The sequence below is a fragment of the Arachis hypogaea genome, chromosome 14 (genome assembly GCF_003086295.3).
Source record: "Arachis hypogaea cultivar Tifrunner chromosome 14, arahy.Tifrunner.gnm2.J5K5, whole genome shotgun sequence".
NCBI classification, from domain to species: domain Eukaryota; kingdom Viridiplantae; phylum Streptophyta; class Magnoliopsida; order Fabales; family Fabaceae; genus Arachis; species Arachis hypogaea.
In genome coordinates this window covers 22,272,813-22,290,276 of record NC_092049.1, presented here as the reverse complement: position 1 = coordinate 22,290,276, position 17,464 = coordinate 22,272,813, and the positions used below count along the sequence as shown (strand labels likewise).

At 36.1% G+C, this 17,464-nt stretch overlaps 1 protein-coding gene and 1 pseudogene across 1 annotated transcript; one reads left to right on the top strand and one right to left on the bottom strand.

Moving 5' to 3' along the window:
- Window positions 1-1,126: 1,126 nt before the first annotated feature.
- On the bottom strand, window positions 1,127-3,520 carry LOC112742406 (uncharacterized; annotated as a pseudogene).
- Window positions 3,521-8,009: 4,489 nt separating this feature from the next.
- Window positions 8,010-17,397, top strand: LOC112742404 (uncharacterized). Its single transcript, XM_029292445.1, has 8 exons — window positions 8,010-8,146; window positions 11,677-12,599; window positions 12,708-13,768; window positions 13,906-13,925; window positions 14,040-14,790; window positions 14,920-15,355; window positions 17,088-17,151; window positions 17,253-17,397. Exons 1-8 carry the CDS (start codon window positions 8,010-8,012, stop codon window positions 17,395-17,397), a joined length of 3,537 nt encoding a protein of 1,178 aa, XP_029148278.1.
- The last annotated feature ends 67 nt before the right edge of the window (window positions 17,398-17,464 follow it).

Below are 17,464 nucleotides of genomic sequence, written 5' to 3'. Positions count from 1 at the left end.
TGTAAACCAAATACAAAAGTAATGCAAACTTCCTGGTTTAAACCCAAAGTTACTTCTTAGGCACAACCTCAACTTGTATATATATATATATATATATATATATATATATATATATATATATATATATATATATATATATCTTTTTCATACAGTTGGTAAGTAACAGTAGTTGAGAATAAACTTGATATCTAGTCATGCTCCATATGCACAAAAAATCTATTTATGACTATCCAGCAGAATTAAAATGAGTCTAACTTCAAATATCACAATTGTGCTATTCTAATTATGTATCCAGTTAAGGAATTGAATATTATATTTTAATTTTATTCGTACAACATGAAGCCAAATTTTTGTTCACGAGATTAAAAATTTAAAATGATATTTCCAAAAAAAATTGAATTATAAAATCAAAATGTTGGTCACGGTTAATCTTTAAGCCAAATAATCAACTGAGACTGCTGTCATGGCTAACCACTTATGACTTAAAGGACTACTAAGACAAAAATACACTTTTATACTTGTATAATTCAGAATAGATATTTTTTTTTTCGGTTTTTGGCACAACAGTTGGTCAAACAATGAGCTATGGTCCCATTAAAGATTTTAATGAGTATAAATAATGTTGCTTGAATACCTAAACAATGAGTAAAGACTCTTGCAATTTGGCTTTCTTTTCTCAATAATATCCTATTGATTTTGTGAGGAAATACAATTTGAATAAGGAATGACATAAGTGATTATGACTATTGTAGGAGTTGACAGATTTACTATGGTTTAATTAGTATACTTTTCAATCGAGGATTGGAGAATGATGTCAATATGTGATAAAGGGAAAGAGTTTTCTGGCGAATGGGCTAATAAATAACATAATTTGTAAGGCTTAAAATCTTGGACAACATTACCAGCTGTAGCCAGCTATAGATAATGCACATAAGAACTTAATAAACAAAGCAACTAAATTGAGGAGACATTAAACATTACAAAAGGAGGAACATTGCAACGACACACAATATATAAACTACAAACAGATTGAAAGGCTAAGAGAACATTAAGCTATAATGCTAACAAAAGATTTGTCTCACGACAAACTTAACCAAACCAACACTGTAACTTCCATACAAACTTTTCAATCAATCTTTTTTCTTCCACAATTCCTCTTAAATGTTTTGTTAGCTGATGCCTGAACATCTGGAGACAGGGCTGCTTCTGCTGGGGAGTCATCAACTGCATCAGTAGAGGTTTTCTTGGCTGGAGTTTGATAGGAGCTATCGCAATTGCTCTCAACAGCAGAATCCAAAGTTTCATACAAACTCCACAATCAAAAACTACATACTTAGCAGCCTCTTCATTGCAGATAGTTATCTCTATTTACCAAAGCTAACAGAATGATGTGACACGCATAAACTCTTTACCTTGGACAGGGAAACTGCAGCATGTCCATTGCTATCTTCGTCTGTTTCAACTATAGGGATATTAGCTAGCATCTACAAACACTACACGAAGTAAGATAAAGTTAAGAATCATGTTAGGTACAATAATACATTGAATAGCAGAGCAGAGTTTTAGGTCTTAGCATAAAATTGTGCACTTACAGAAGCATCAGAAGAAGAGTTAGGCACACCATAACTGAACATGAGGGACTCGTCGTCTAAAAGTTTTGTGACGATGTACACCCCTTCCATAGCATTGATATTCTTGTAAGTGATGTTAAGCTTGAATAAGAGCCTTTTGTCAATCATATTCTCCAGGTATTTAGGGTATGACTCTCCTTTCTCACACTTCTTTACATGGAGGATAGAATGTTTTACTCAGCCGCATAAACATATTCTCTATGAGAATTTTTTTTTAACTCGAATCAATTTGACTTACAGATAATTCGTTAACTTTCTCAGCAGCCTTTTCTATCATTTGCTCTGCTTTTTTGTTCCACACAAGGAGGTTTAGACAACCACTTCCATCAGTCACAATTACTTGGAGCCTATACCTACATTAACATCTTAGCAACACATTAATCGTAACCCGTAAAGATAACTACATGCAACTACACTATATTTGCCAATTGAATATATAAAACACGCATTAAAAAAATTAGGAAAATTTTCTGATCTAACAACCAACCTTAGCATAACCTTGAAGTCTACACGCCTACAATTATCATACCAATACCTATCTTTGCTCTGCACAACCTTCTTAAGACATGTCTTACACGACATATAGGACCAATCATCTTTACCAACCTCTAGAGAAATAATGGTCCCAACAATCCAACATGACGTTTCCTAACAAAAATGGTCTAAGTCAGTAACAAAATACGTACAGCCTAAGTTATCAGATTGCAATCTCACCTCAGTCATATTAAGAACCTCTTCTATAGTGCGCACTGGTACAATGCTAGCATTGATCTCATCTGTGACTGAGTATTGAGGTTGAGCTTCCAGCTGACTAATTCGTTGTGAACAGGGAACAAAATCCGTGCCAATCTATGCATATGGCAAAAAAGTTAACATATGCTAATATCATATTCAAAATCTGGAATCTAAATGCAGAATAAACCAAGTATTTGTCACCAATGACAAACCTTTTCTTGAAGTCAATAACCTCAGGAAGGTTTGGATTGAAGTAACATGTGGACACATAGTAGGTGCTTTGAATATTGACAGAATTCCAGTACATGTTGGACTTAAAGAGCTGAACCACCATTATGAAAGGCTCCCCATCATCTCGCTCGAGATGTGGAAGAACTTCATCGACCAATTTTTCAAACAATGTACATTTAATTTTGTGCTTCCTGGAACGAAAAAACAGAACACCACACCTTAACTAATTTGTCCACTATTAGTTACTAATCACATAAAGTAGTGCATCAAAGTTACATAGTTTGTCCGTATAATATAATATGCACAATATGTTAAACTAATTTACCAACCTCTGCTGAGTCATGATCTATTTAACATATCCAACAATTTAGACACATTTATGCGTAAAAAACAATTTACTTCCCCTTTAAATAATGATTGCATTTTTCCTTTTTCTTTAGTGCATGACCACAGTTAATACCCAAAGTAAGCCTCAATTTAAATTATTCAAAACTAATACTAAATTCATAGCTGACACATATCCAAAGCAATAAACATTACTCTAGATCTTCCAACTGAAGTGTAATAAGCTTCGTTTCATCACCAGTGCGTGTAATCAGCCCCCTGACCTCTTCCTTTCCAACAACCTTTCCTATGTAATCTGCATGTCACAATACATAGCTTTATATCTAAAGGTATAACTTCCCAATTTGATCAAAGGATGACAAAAAGAAGCTATTTCAATTAAACTTACCAAATAATAGATTTCCGTCGGTTGAACCATTTTCATCAAGTTCATGAAACGGACGAAACTTGAATGGGTTAAAAGCAAAAGTCTCAATAGGTAAGACTGCCACCACAGTCTTTGTATAAAAGTTAAGCTTGTACTTGTGAGGAGTTGTCCTAACCTTTCCATTCTTAAGCTTAATAATAAAATTTTGCATACTATAAACACAATGCTCCTTTATCCTATTTTTGAACAACTCCAACCCAGGCTTGCAAACGGTTGCATGAATTCTATCACCCTGTAAGTTGGATAAATACAACATGAACATAACTTATTAGTGCACACCTAAGAAGAAGCTGCAAGGTATAAGTATGAATGATGGAAATACCTTCTCATCTTGTAAAACCAACTCCAAGCTAAACACCTCATTCTTGTTCCACTGACTTGGAAACTCATACAATCGAGCAACCCCCACAACCAAGGACCAGGCAAGCTTGGTTGGATTGATATCTCTGATGAAATCCTTCCTCGCAGCCATTTGTTTGAGCAGAAAAGAATATCGAGCTCAACCTATAGCAGATCCAAATAACAATACACATATATATTTTGTATAAGCTTTGGGGTTCTCATATTTATACACAACTATTTTTGTCATGATGACAGTGGTGGGCGGGAAAATCTGTGATTTTTGAACACCGGACGGAGCCCGCCTAAGTGGGAGGCACCAAATCGATCGCTTTATTAACCGCAAGTCACCGGTCAGGTGTTGCAGAAGATTCTTCCTTTACAGACATTTTGAATTTTTTCCAAGACCTCTCACCAAGCAAGCCGGTCACGTAAGCACGGTTCTTGGAAGTAACACTGGTAGCCTCGTTCATTGCATTGCAATTTCGGCGAGAGGCCCTGTTGAGAGGAGGCCAATTTCTTTTCCGCACCGAGCCCTGTTTCTATAACATTTTAGTTTCCTTATGTTTTCATTGTGACATTAGTTGTCGCTGAACCCTAGCCACGTGTCCACATCCACCCTTGCTTCTCATTTCGAGTGTCATCGAGGGAATTATTTACTTTAACTAATGAACAACATATTTCAAGGACCCAACCATCTTACTTTGGCTGCAACGTGTTGTCACCTAAGGGTATGCTCAATTGGAGGGAACACTGTGAATATGCCTCGGTGAGTGAACTGATTAACTATTATATTTAGAATAGATATCTATGGGGCACGTACCAATTCTCCGCCCCCCATTCCCATTTGGAAGAATGCTTCCGTCATCACTCTTTTTCTGTCACGGATCCCCGTTTAGTTCTCTCTGCAGGAGAGGCATGTACTCACGGATATTCATAGATATTAATCTTTAAAAAAATAAAAAATAATACAACCATAATATAATCTAATATAATTTAACCAAATTGATCAGATTACAACACAATTCAACCACAAATTTAACATAATTTACATATACAATAAAAAAAAGAAAATAGAAATAATTTCCGACAAAGTAATATAACATAGCTCTTATATATAAGTGGGTATTTTGTGAATTTTTCATGCTTCGCGGGAATTTGGCAGGTCCCCATAGAGTAGGTATTTCTATCCCTATCCTCGTTCCTGTTTATTTGTGGGGGCGGACCTGTCCCAGTGGAGACTTTGTAGGTCTTTGTTAAACCCTCGTTGTGGATAATATCCATGAGTACTCACTTCTACAGGTATTTTTGTCATCCCTATTGATGACCTTTGGTCCCGTGACAAAGTAATAGCCCTTACCTGTATTTATGCTAAAGAGCTAAAATGGATTTAGAGAAAAGGACAAATAGGTTCCTTACCTTTTGTCATGTGAAAATTTAGGGAGTTAAACTCCAAAGTGGTCATTGAGATTCACAAAATGCACCGATTTAGTCCCTAACTTTCCAATTGCACTAATTACATCCTCCAGATTGCAAAAAATGCATCAACGTGGTCCCTCTCGAATTTTTTGTTAATATTTCTTGCCGGCGGGAGTGACGTGGCGAATGATTGCCACGCTGGAGACCCAAGCCATCATCCCCAACTCTATAGTTGTCGTCCCCTTCTGTCCATGTTGGCCAAGCAACTTCTTACCCTCCTCGCCGTGATGCTCGTAGTTCTTGCGTATTACGGTGCTTCTCGCGGTCTTTCTGTGTTGCTTTGCTTCTCGCCGTTCTCACCGAAATTCTAGTAAGTGACTCCTCTCTTTGTTGTGTTCTTGCTGTGTTGTATTTGTTTGTTAATTTGCTTAATTAATTTCTTAATTTTTTTTTTGTTCTTGTTCTTCCGGCATTGAATTTTTTTCACCTTCCATCTCCCTGGTTGTAGGAAGCCACATGGAGAGGCGACACAAATTGAAGACAGAGAAGAAGGATCATATTGATTTGGCATAGGTTACTTTGTGCTATCACTATTTAGCCCCTTACAGTATCGTCTTAGGATTTTCAGAATTCCCAATTACACCCGCGGAACATAATGTGTTCCAAACTAAATTCACAACAAAGTATTGCAAATTTGTTATCAATATCGTATCTCTCACTGGGAAAATCGAAAGAGGCCTATCATCAAGCTCATAGTTCATCGATATTACAAATTTCACAATCAATAATCTCCAACCTCAGCAAGCTAAATCGTTAAGCCACCGAAAATGGGAGGCCATGGCAGCCTCAACATTCTCCACAGAAGCGGTGGAACGTCTACAACTATGAGAACAGGGAAAAGGTCCGCCGCGACAAGGAGCAAGCCACCAGAGATGAGCAGATCAAGCGCGACGAGGTCAAAAAGCACGACGTTGAGCTCCGCCTCGAGTGCCTCTACACCGGCAAGGGTTTGGCTCCTCTCGTTAAGGCCAAGGTAGAGGAATAGAAGGAGGAGGAAGAAGAAAAAGAACCGAAATTGAAGAATTCGGGTGACAACAGACACACTAACTTGTTTAAGGGGATTAAGATTTTCGATCCTGTACGAGAAACCGAGAAGAGGAAGGATTTGTTAGGGGAAAGGGAAGGGTGGAAGAAGGAGAAAAGGATGAAGAAAGAAGAAGGGAAGTCCTCGGGGGTGGTGGTGGGTCCCGAGGATGAGAAGTATATGGGATAGCAGGGAAGGGTGTGAAGATGCCTTGGTATCTTGAGATTCGTAATTGCGCCGATGAGAAGGGCGGTGGGGATGATAGTGATGGGGAAGTGAAGAATGAGAACAAGAAGAAGAATGGGAGGAAGACTTTGGAGGAGTTGAGGGAAGAGATGTTGAAGAGGGAGAAGCACGAGAATGAGCGGGAGAGGAATGATTGCCAATACGACGACGTTTCCCATCCTCCAGCATGGCAATCATTCGCCACCTAACTCCCGCCGGCAAGCAATATGAACGGAAAATTTGAGAGGGACCACGTTGATGCATTTTTTGCAATCTGGAGGATGTAATTAGTGCAATTGGAAAGTCAGAGACTAAATCGGTGCATTTTGTGAATCTCAAGGACCACTTTGGGGTTTAACTCAATATTTAGGTCTTTAAGAATTGAAAAATACATTTAAGTCTCCAACCTCCTCAAACCTAGGACACTTAGATCCCTTCGTCCATCTGAGCTTGCAAAATGTAATGGAGACGTCTGACGTGGATGCTATTTTGCAGATGTGGCCGTTATAGTGTGCCACGTGGATGTGTCAAAAAGGTTTAGGGGCAAAAAATCCCCCTAAAAAAATAAAAGGACATATTAGTCATTTGCTCCTTTTTCTTCACCTCTTTTGAAATATAGGACTTTCTCCTTCTTCTTCAAGCTTTTTCTCCTTCTTCTTCAAACCTCTGTCAATAACAAAAACCCCCGCTGACAACTATAATCACTGCTATGTCGGCGTCACGTCCCTCCTCCGATCTCATCCTTGACTGCCTTGGACCCTTGTTGAATTCGATTCTGACCCAACATCATTGTACAGTTTGTCGTCGTGCTTTGCAGCTACACTTGTGGCCTCGACGCTAGCTACCACCACCAATGCTAGCTACCACTGACTCTAAATTAAGAATTCTCTTTCTTCTCCCGCTTAGAGATCCTTTCAGTATCAATCTTTCGAGATTCTCAAGTGAAGTTAGGCAGTTTTCGGTTTTCTGGGGCAGAAATAGCACTAGCACTAGAGGATATGAAGCTAGTGTTCATTTCATAATTATTCAATGAGTAAGTTAAATTTAGATTATTACAAACAATAAGTAATTATTAAAACACCATATTTGCATCCCTTCTCAAAATCTTTTTCTTGATTACTTACTAAACCTGTATTTCTGCATTGTATCAAAGAATTCCATAAACAAAAGTCCAATCTTAACCAAATATTTTATTATGCCAATGATAAAATAAACCTGCAGATGACTTTTCAAAATGAAATTTGCTGAAAAAATACATAAAAATTGTTCAATCCAAGCAAATTTTCTATTCAAAGTTTAAAAAATTAAAGGTATCAATAAATTTGTGCAAAAATTTGGAAAATTTTCATTTTCATTTGAATCATAACTACCTCTCACACACATTAGATTGTCAAAGGCATTGTCATCATTATTCATTATTTAGCAATTACATAAAATTTCAAAGCTTGAAGCTCGGTCCCTATTCCTAAAACTACAAAAAGCAAGAAATTAAAGAAAAAGAAGAAATGAGTGAGAGTGAGAGTGAATCACTAGTGGCATCGCCGAGTTGAGTGACAGCATCAACGAGGCGTTCATGGAGGTCAGTGGTCCAATGAAGCCAAGGCTTCGGATCAGAGGTCAAAACCAGACACGACCCTCCTCCTCTTCGGCCCTACATCGTCATCTCTTCCACTCCTTCGTCACCACCACCACCGCCACCACCGCGGGAATGTATTAACCTTAAAAATATGCTTCTTCTTCTTCTTGTATGGTTATTCACAGAAAAAAAAAAAAGACATTGAAGCGGGGGGTTTATTTGTCTCGTTTTGAAATGCCCCCTCCCCCCACTTGTGCTTCCGTAACGGCCATGTCAACACAACGAGAGCCACGTCATACATTTTTATTGGGTCTGACAGGCCTATATAAACGGAATAATTTATATGTCTAACTTTTAAAGAGATCAGTGACTTAAAAGTATTCTCAAATAGTCAGGAATAAAAATGTTTGCAGGACAAAATGTCAGAGACCTATTTATCATTTTTTTAAGAATTTATCATGTTCATATGACTATAACCCTCTCTTTTTTTTTGAATTTTGGTTGTCTCTGCCTCTCAATTCAGTGAAAGTAAATTGTGATACAAGTGTTTCTTCTAATAGTCTTTCTGCCAGCTTTGGCTACCTTATTTGTGATGCTATGGGAAGTTGGGTGAAGGGTTGTATGAGTGCTCTTCCATATACGTCTGTGCTTCGTTGTGAGGTGTTTGCTATTATTTTTGCTTGGGAATGTGATTTCTGTGAAATTATTTGTGAGACAAATAATCTAGATGTCTTTTTTATATCAAGAGATTCTAGAATCTTGAATATCTAAGACAAATTCAGACTTGGTTTATAAAATTCATGAGGTCCTTCGGTGGAATTGGAAAACTGAAATCAGTTTTGTCCAAAAATTGGCGAACTGAGTGGTAAATGCTATGGCCAAGTATTCTTTGAAACAAGATGTAGAATATATCGAGTGGCGTCAACTTTGGGATAGACTATGTAATTCTTAGAGAAGATCTCACCAATCTCCCTTACTCCCTCTTTTTTTGTTTTTTTTTTTAAATAATTACCCAAATCAATCTCCAAAAATTTTAAAAACGGACATTTTAATCTCTAAAAAATTAATACACAAAAATATTCCTAAAGTTTTACTCTATTAGACAAATTCGTCTCAGTTCATTTTTCGGTAGAATAATTACCCAAATCAGTCCCTTAAAATTTTAAAATTGACTTTTAAAACCGACTATTTTAGTCCCTAAAAAAAATTAATACACAGTTCAATTTCCAACGTTTTTTTCCGTCAAATATAACAGTCACTCATCCATAAAAAAAGAGTAAAATAAAATAAAATAATTCTTATTATTATTGTTATTAATTACACAATAATACTATACTATAATTTTTTGTATTTTTTAGACAAAAATAAAGATAAATTTATTCATTAAATTCTTATGTATGTATTTATAATATAAAAAAATTTTTTGCATAAATAATAATAATAATAATAATAATAATAATAATAATAATAATAATAATAATAATAATAATAATAATAATAATAAAATTATTAGAAACTATTCTACAAAAAAATTAATATTAAAATTATTTGATATTTCTGTATTTAATATAATTAAAAGGTGTCCTATTTTAAAAAGTATGTTTGTATTAAAAGAAAATGTTTTAATTTTGGATTTCAAAGCATCATTATTTACTTTACTTGTTTCCAACGAAAAGAGTGTATCAATATATTAGTGTCATCGTCCACATGCACAAAACTAAACTAATAACAATAAAGGTTGACATATAGTAAAAGTAAAATGGACGGAAAATTGTTATGTCTGACAGAGAAAAACGTTGGGGATTGATCTGTATATTAATTTTTTTTGAGGGACTAAAATGTATGCTTTTAAAATTCTTGTGGAATGATTTGAGAAATTACTCTGCCGAAAAATAGATTGAGGACTGATTTGTTTGATGGAGTAAAATCTTGGGGATTAATTTGTGTATTAATTTTTCTTGGGGATTAAAATATCCACTTTTAAAATCCTTAGGTAGCATTTGTTTTGAGGTATTGATACGGAAACTGAGAGACTGAGATTCAATATCATATTTGTTGGTCCAGAGACTAATACTAAAATTTCAGTCTCTGTCCTAGGAATGGATCCTCTTCAGTGAAGAAAAAATTGGATGGTGTCAATTGTTTAATCTAACCCTTCATTGTTCTCTCTCTCATATTTATTTTTGGTCCCACTTATAGAATTAAAGGTGAGAGATCACACTTTATTCTCTCAAGTGTTAAAAAAATTGAGAGGATCCATTTTTCTCTGTCCCCAAAAATTTCAGTATTTCAGTACCTCTAAAAAGTGGAGACACAATAGACTGAAATTTTTTATAACAGAAACTGAAATTTTAATAATATTTTATACCTAAAATACTCTCATTTTAATTAATTAATTTCAACTTTATTTTTTATGCAAATTAAATTTATTTTAGGAGGTCTATTCGATATTTTCACAGATTTTTAAAATATAGATTGATTTATGAAAAATACTTTTAATTTTATTCAGATAACAAAATCTAATGATTTTAATTTATTTATTAGGTAAATTTTAATAGAAATTAAAAACAATGGTTATAGAGGTAATGGTTATGAATAAATTCACACTTGAATTTAATGACTATAATAGATGCATTGCTTGCATACCATTAATTAGGTAGATTTTAATCTTAGTCATTTAAATTAATCTAATGACTATAAATACATTCTCATATTAAAATTCTATTCTCATAACATATATATATATATATATAAAGAGAGAGAGAGAGAGGTTGTTTAAGTAACAGTTATCCAATCTCCAACTTCATTTTTCTTTCGCATCTCCATATTCCCTAATTTTAAACCTAAGTGAGGTTTAAAATTACTTGCAAACATTTTGATCTACAACATGATACTTCATGGGACATCGTAAAATTTTAATAGTAATTATAGTCTTATGCAACCTGAATTCATATGACAAAAACATTTTTTATCGAGACTCTTAACATGTATATATTGCATGATTTGAATATCTATCAAATCACCTGTAAAGTTGATATATTGAACCTTAATATATTTAATTTGACTGTGGTCTCTTTTCCGAGCTAAACACACATTCACCAATGCCTATTTCCTTTCCATAGATTATTGCGATATTGGAGATCCAACCTTTACATGCCAACGCTGCAAAGCTATATTCTGGTACGAAGAGCGCATAAAAAAGCACTACAAGCCTAAATGTCCAAAGTTTAGCCTATGCTGCCGACAAGGTCAAGTCCAACTTCCTATGCTTCAAGAACCTCCTGATTCATTGGGAAAGCTTTACTTTGACAGCACTAAAAAAGCGGAACACTTTCGATCGAACATTAGGAGCTACAATAGTATGTTTGCTTTCACATCATTCGGGGGTAAGATACAAAGAACAATAAACCAAAGCCGTGGACCCCCAACCTTTATTCTGTACGGGCAAAATTACCATTTAATGGGGAACTTGCTTCCACCAGAAGGCGGAGTAGCAAAATTTGCACAATTATATATATATGACACTGAAAATGAGATTCGAAATAGAATCACTGCCGTCAGATCATTTCCATACAATTTTATTAAAGGCTGAAAGATAGTTATCTCACTTAATTCATAATGATTGCAGACATCATATTTACATGTTTTATGCCATTTTTTGCAGCTCTAATGATCACTTGAACAAGCTTCATGCGGATATTGTCTCTACCATCAAAACTACGTTGGATAATCATAATGTCCTTGCAAAGTCTTTTCGACTTGCTCGCGATGCACTCACAACAAACAGCAATAATTCTGTTTGCCTTCGACTCATAGGCAAAAGAGGAAAAGATGGGAGGAGGTATAATTTGCCTTCAGTGTCTGAGGTTGCTGCTTTAATTGTCGGTAATTTTGATGGATCCACAAAAGAACGAGATATTATTGTTGAGACCAAATCAAGGTCGCTTCAAAGAATAACAGAGCTCCACCCAGCTTATCTAGGCTTGCAATATCCTCTTTTATTCCCTTATGGTGAAGATGGATGGAGAGAAAATATTATCTTGAACAAAGTTAAGAAAAAACCAACAGATGAAGACAAGCATGTCACAATGCACGACTTTTTCGCATTTCGAATCCAAGACCGACCTTCGCACAACGGTGTCCTGTTATATTCCCACCGGTTATTCCAACAGTTCATAGTTGATGCATTCTCAATGGTTGAAAGTGCTAGATTGAAATTTATTTACACCCACCAAACCGAATTTAGAGCTGAGATCTACAATGGGCTTCGGGATGCCGTTTTCAACGGCGAGACCAATGCTGCCTCAAAGGGTAAGAGAATTATACTGCCAGCAACATTTACTGGTGGGCCAAGATACATGATTCAAAATTATCAAGACGCCATGGCAATATGTAGGTGCGTTGGTCCAGATTTATTCATCACTTTTACATGCAATCTGCAATGGGACAAAATACAACGGTATTGTAGAATGCATAAAGTCAAACCAGAGGACAGGCCAGACATGATTTGCAGACTATTCAAGGTTAAAGTGGACATGATGATTAAAGATCTTAGATACAACAAATTATTTGGTACTACAAAAGCAGGTACGAAACTTACATATATATATTTTACGTATTTATCCCTACCATTTTCCATATTTCTTCATAATTAAATGAATGTTAATACCATATGCATTATGCTGTTTTTTCCAGTTATCTACACAATAGAATTCCAAAAGAGGGGACTCCCACATGCACATATATTATTATTCTTGCATGAACAAGATAAATACCCAACCCTTGCAGACATAGACAAAATCATATGTGCTGAAATTCCTGATGCTGATGTTGACAATGCATATTACGAGGCTGTAAAGAGTTTTATGCTTCATAGTCCATGTGGTCTTAGCAAACCAACTTCGCCTTGCATGGAGGAAGGTCGTTGCATCCGTCATTTCCCTAAGAAGTTCAACAAAATGACTACAGTTGATGAAGATGATTACCCAGTATATAAGCGTCGAGACAATGAACGCACGGTGGAAGTTTTAGGAATTCATCTAGACAACCGATATGTCGTGCCACATAATAAAATGTTGTTGCTAAAATACCGTGCTCACATTAACGTCGAATGGTGCAACCAGTCAAGATCTATCAAGTATTTGTTCAAATATGTAAATAAAGGAAGTGATCGCGTCACAGCCTATTTTTCTACGAAGTCCACCAATGGTAAGGCAACTTTAGAAGTTGATGAAGTGAAAATATTTTACGATTGTCGATATATATCTCCTTGTGAAGCTGCTTGGAGGATCTTTTGCTATGAGATTCACTACAGAAATCCATCGGTTGAGAGGCTAAGCTTTCGTTTGCCGGATCAAAAATTGGTTGTATTTACGAATAATGAATCATTGGTTGAAGCTGTTGCAAAGACAACTGTTAAAGAGTCCATGTTTCTAGGCTGGTTTGCAGCAAACAAAACAAATGCTGAAGCTAGAAAACTAACCTATAATGAGTTTCCAAGCAAGTTTGTTTGGAAATCATCTCTGAGAGCTTGGGAACCCAGGAAAAGTCATCAGGTCATTGGAAGGATCATCTTTGTACCACCATCATCCGGTGAGCTATATTATTTAAGGTTGTTGTTAAACATTGTAAAAGGACTAACAACCTATGCAAATATTAGGACTTATAATGGTGTAATCTACTCATCATTTCGAGATGCATGCTATACACATGATTTGCTAGACGACAACAAAGAATATATTGATGCAATTGAAGAAGTAAGTCATTAGGGCTTAGGTCATTATTTGCGGAGGTTGTTTGCGACACTACTATGGTCTAATTCAATGGTGCGACCGGAAGTTGTCTGGGAAAAAACTGCCATCCTATTAAGTGATGGAATTTTGCATGATTACAGAGTCATGTTTGGCCTACATGGTAACGAATGAATTGCAATCCATGACATCTCAATTTATTTTTCCATCCTTAAATTGTTAACTACATGTTTTTATCATATTTGTTTTACATAACACATGTTTCCGTCTCCAACAGTCACTTATATATATATTACTTTCTAAACATTTCAGATCTACTTTTCAGTGACGAAGAATTAAAGGATCTAACCTTGATTGACATTGAACAAATATTGAACAGTAACGGAAAGACTTTGTGCGATTATCCAACCATGCCATTTCCATCAAGAGATACCGACCATCTTAGGACGCGAAACAAAATGATCTTTGACGAATTAAATTATGATCGTGTTCTGTTAGAAAAGCAACACAATGACTGCCTCTCAAAATTGACTGCCGAGCAAAAGGGGGTATATGATAAAATCATGAGCTCTACAGATAGTCAACATGGACGTGTGTTCTTTTTGTATGGTCATGGAGGTATAGGAAAAACTTTCCTTTGGATAACTTTAGCTTCAGCACTAAGATCACGTGGACAAATAGTGCTAACTGTTGCATCTAGCGGCATTGCCTCTCTACTGTTATCTGGAGGTCGAACTGCACATTCTAGGTTTGCCATACCATTAACTCCAGATGAGTTCTCTACTTGCAACATTAAGCAAGGAAGTCCATTAGCAGAATTAATTGTAATAGCTAAGCTAATTGTTTGGGACGAAGCTCCCATGATGAGCAAATTCTGTTTTGAGGCATTGGACAAGACATTGAAGGATTTGATGAGATTCAAAGATGATCATAACCAGCACTTGCCGTTTGGAGGTAAAACAATTGTTTTTGGTGGGGATTTTCGACAAATTTTGCCTGTCATCCCAAAAGGAACAAGACAAAACATTGTTAATGCGTCTTTAAACTCTTCATACCTCTAGCAACATTGTGAAGTATTAAAGCTCACTGTAAACATGTGATTGCAATCTATGACTACAGATGATCAAGTAGAAAGTTTAAAGGAATTTGTTGAATAGATACTTCAAGTTGGCAACGGAATATCTGACAGATCAAGTGATGGCTGCAATAGCATTAACATACCTCCTGAATTCCTTATCACTAATTATAGTGATCCTATTAAGGCAATTGTGGAGGCAATCTATTCTGATTACATTGCTGACATGTGTAATGAAAGCAACTTAAAAGGTCGCGCTATCTTAGCTCCTACGGGTAATGCTGTAGATGAGGTAAATGATTACATGACTGTAATGAACAGCAATGAATGCAAGACATATGTTAGTTCCAACAAATGTCTGTCCGAGGGAGGTAGCAATCAAATTCAAGCTATGCATACACCAGAGTTTTTAGCAACAATTAAGTGCTCGGGGGTTCCAAATCACGAATTGAAGCTCAAAGTTGGTTGCCCTGTGATGTTTATTAGAAATATTGATCACTCATCAGGCCTTTGCAATGGTACCAGTTGATAATTACAAGACTACGAGATAAAGTTATTGAGGCAAAATTGTTAAATTCCAACGACTCTGTCAATAAAGTCTTTATTCCTAGAATGACACTCACACCGTCAGATGCCAGGCTACCCTTTAGATTCCAACGGAGACAATTTCCTCTTATGGTATCTTACGCAATGACAATCAACAAAAGTCAAGGACAATCCTTGAATCACGTGGGATTGCTATTGAAAAAACCTGTCTTCGCTCATGGCCAACTTTATGTTGCCATCTCAAGAGTCACAAACAAAAAAGGGCTGAAAATTGTAATTGCTCATGATGAAAACACAAACAAGACAAATAATGTTGTTTACCCTGAAGTCTTCAGAAATATATGACAATACGTTCAGCATTACGTATATTTTTATTATTACATAATTCTTCTATACACTCATTTTCGCTTATCCAACCCTAACTATTTATCTATAACTTTATCGCTACAATCTTACATCCTTTTCATATTTTTACCATTTTCTGTTTTTCATTGCAATTGTTAGCAACTATAACTTATTAACTCACAAGTATTTATCTTATGCTCAAACCATTATTTCTTCTATTACAGTACTTCTTCAACATTCATATTTAATACAATTCAAACCTTACTCAATCAATTTTACGAAATTATATTTCAAATGCTTTGAGTTACTATTTATATAATTTCTGCACCTACAAACAACACGAGAATAGTCTAATCTTTTTCAGGTCTTCTTTTTTCTTTATTAAAATGCTTACAATTTATTTTACATTTTACAAATACTTTTACAATTATAAAGATCATCGTTTTTTTTCTAACATCAGATAAAATAACCAACAATTCTTTATATTTACGTCATTTTAATCTGCATATGTGTTGCCTGCGCATCGCGCGGGTATCTTGCTAGTTCATTTTCATCCCTAGTCATCACGTATAAAAAACCATTGTTTCGATCCCTCGACATCCACCATGGCATAGAACAAAAAAGGATTCATCCCTCTTAATACCTTGTTGCAACCACTGAAAGAAGTCCAAAAAATGTCCGTTTGAAGCAAAAATTGGGTCGAGCTTTTCAAATACGAAGAACCATAAGGCACTCCTAAATACAATATCTAACAGTCTCTGGGTGAAGTTTACATCTAGAGCACAAGGCTGACATAGAAAGACCTTCCTAGTACGAAGCACAATGCTGACATAGAAAGTTTATTTGGACAATGAAAAAGTTGCCAAACAAGTTTTTCAATCAAGGCTATATTAACACACCTACTATCCCTTATCCCAAGATCTCTGAACCTCCTAGGAATAACTTGTTTCCAATAAGTCAAGCATAAGCTACGCCCTTCAGTGCTCCCTTTCCAGAGAAATTGTGTCATCATGGAATCTGACGTGTACCCCGTTATACTCGGGGATAAAGCCAAAATCAAAACCGAGCTCAAAGATCGGAAACAGAGAGACTACAACATAAACCCCTGACTAAGTCAACCTTATCTCCTAGCCGTTGTCTATAATAACAGAACCCACTAAACAGCATAGATCACGACTCTACATAACCAAAAGATACTGATAACGGCACCGATCATATATCGGAACAAACCAACACCACTCGCCTATAAAGGCTCAGAGAACACAACCCACAGGACAGGTCACAGAACTCACTCTGATTTATTTCTCTCATATTCTCATAACTCACATTCTTACTTGAGCGTCGGAGTATTTTTTGCAGGTGCTCCCGCCGCGGTGTTCCAACTCAGCCGACGTATACCTCTTCCACCTGAGCACAGTAGCAGGCAGAAGGAGTCGCTATACCTCGGCTCTATACGCACAGAACATTTGGCACCCATCGTGGGGCCTTTCTTTTCCTTTTTACACTTTGAGTTTTCTTTTACAGGGTCTCGCAACCTCCCGACATGGCCGACAATGGAGTTCATCAACTCACACAGGCCGAACTTAAAGCCCAGATGGCCGAACTACAAGCAGAGGTTAAAAGACTCGCCGAGTTGTCAGCACAGAACAACACCAACAAACGGGAATAGGGCAATTCTAAGAGCTCAACCCAAGGCGGCGCCGACCTATTAAGCGTCAACCCCCCGAAGGAGAGGC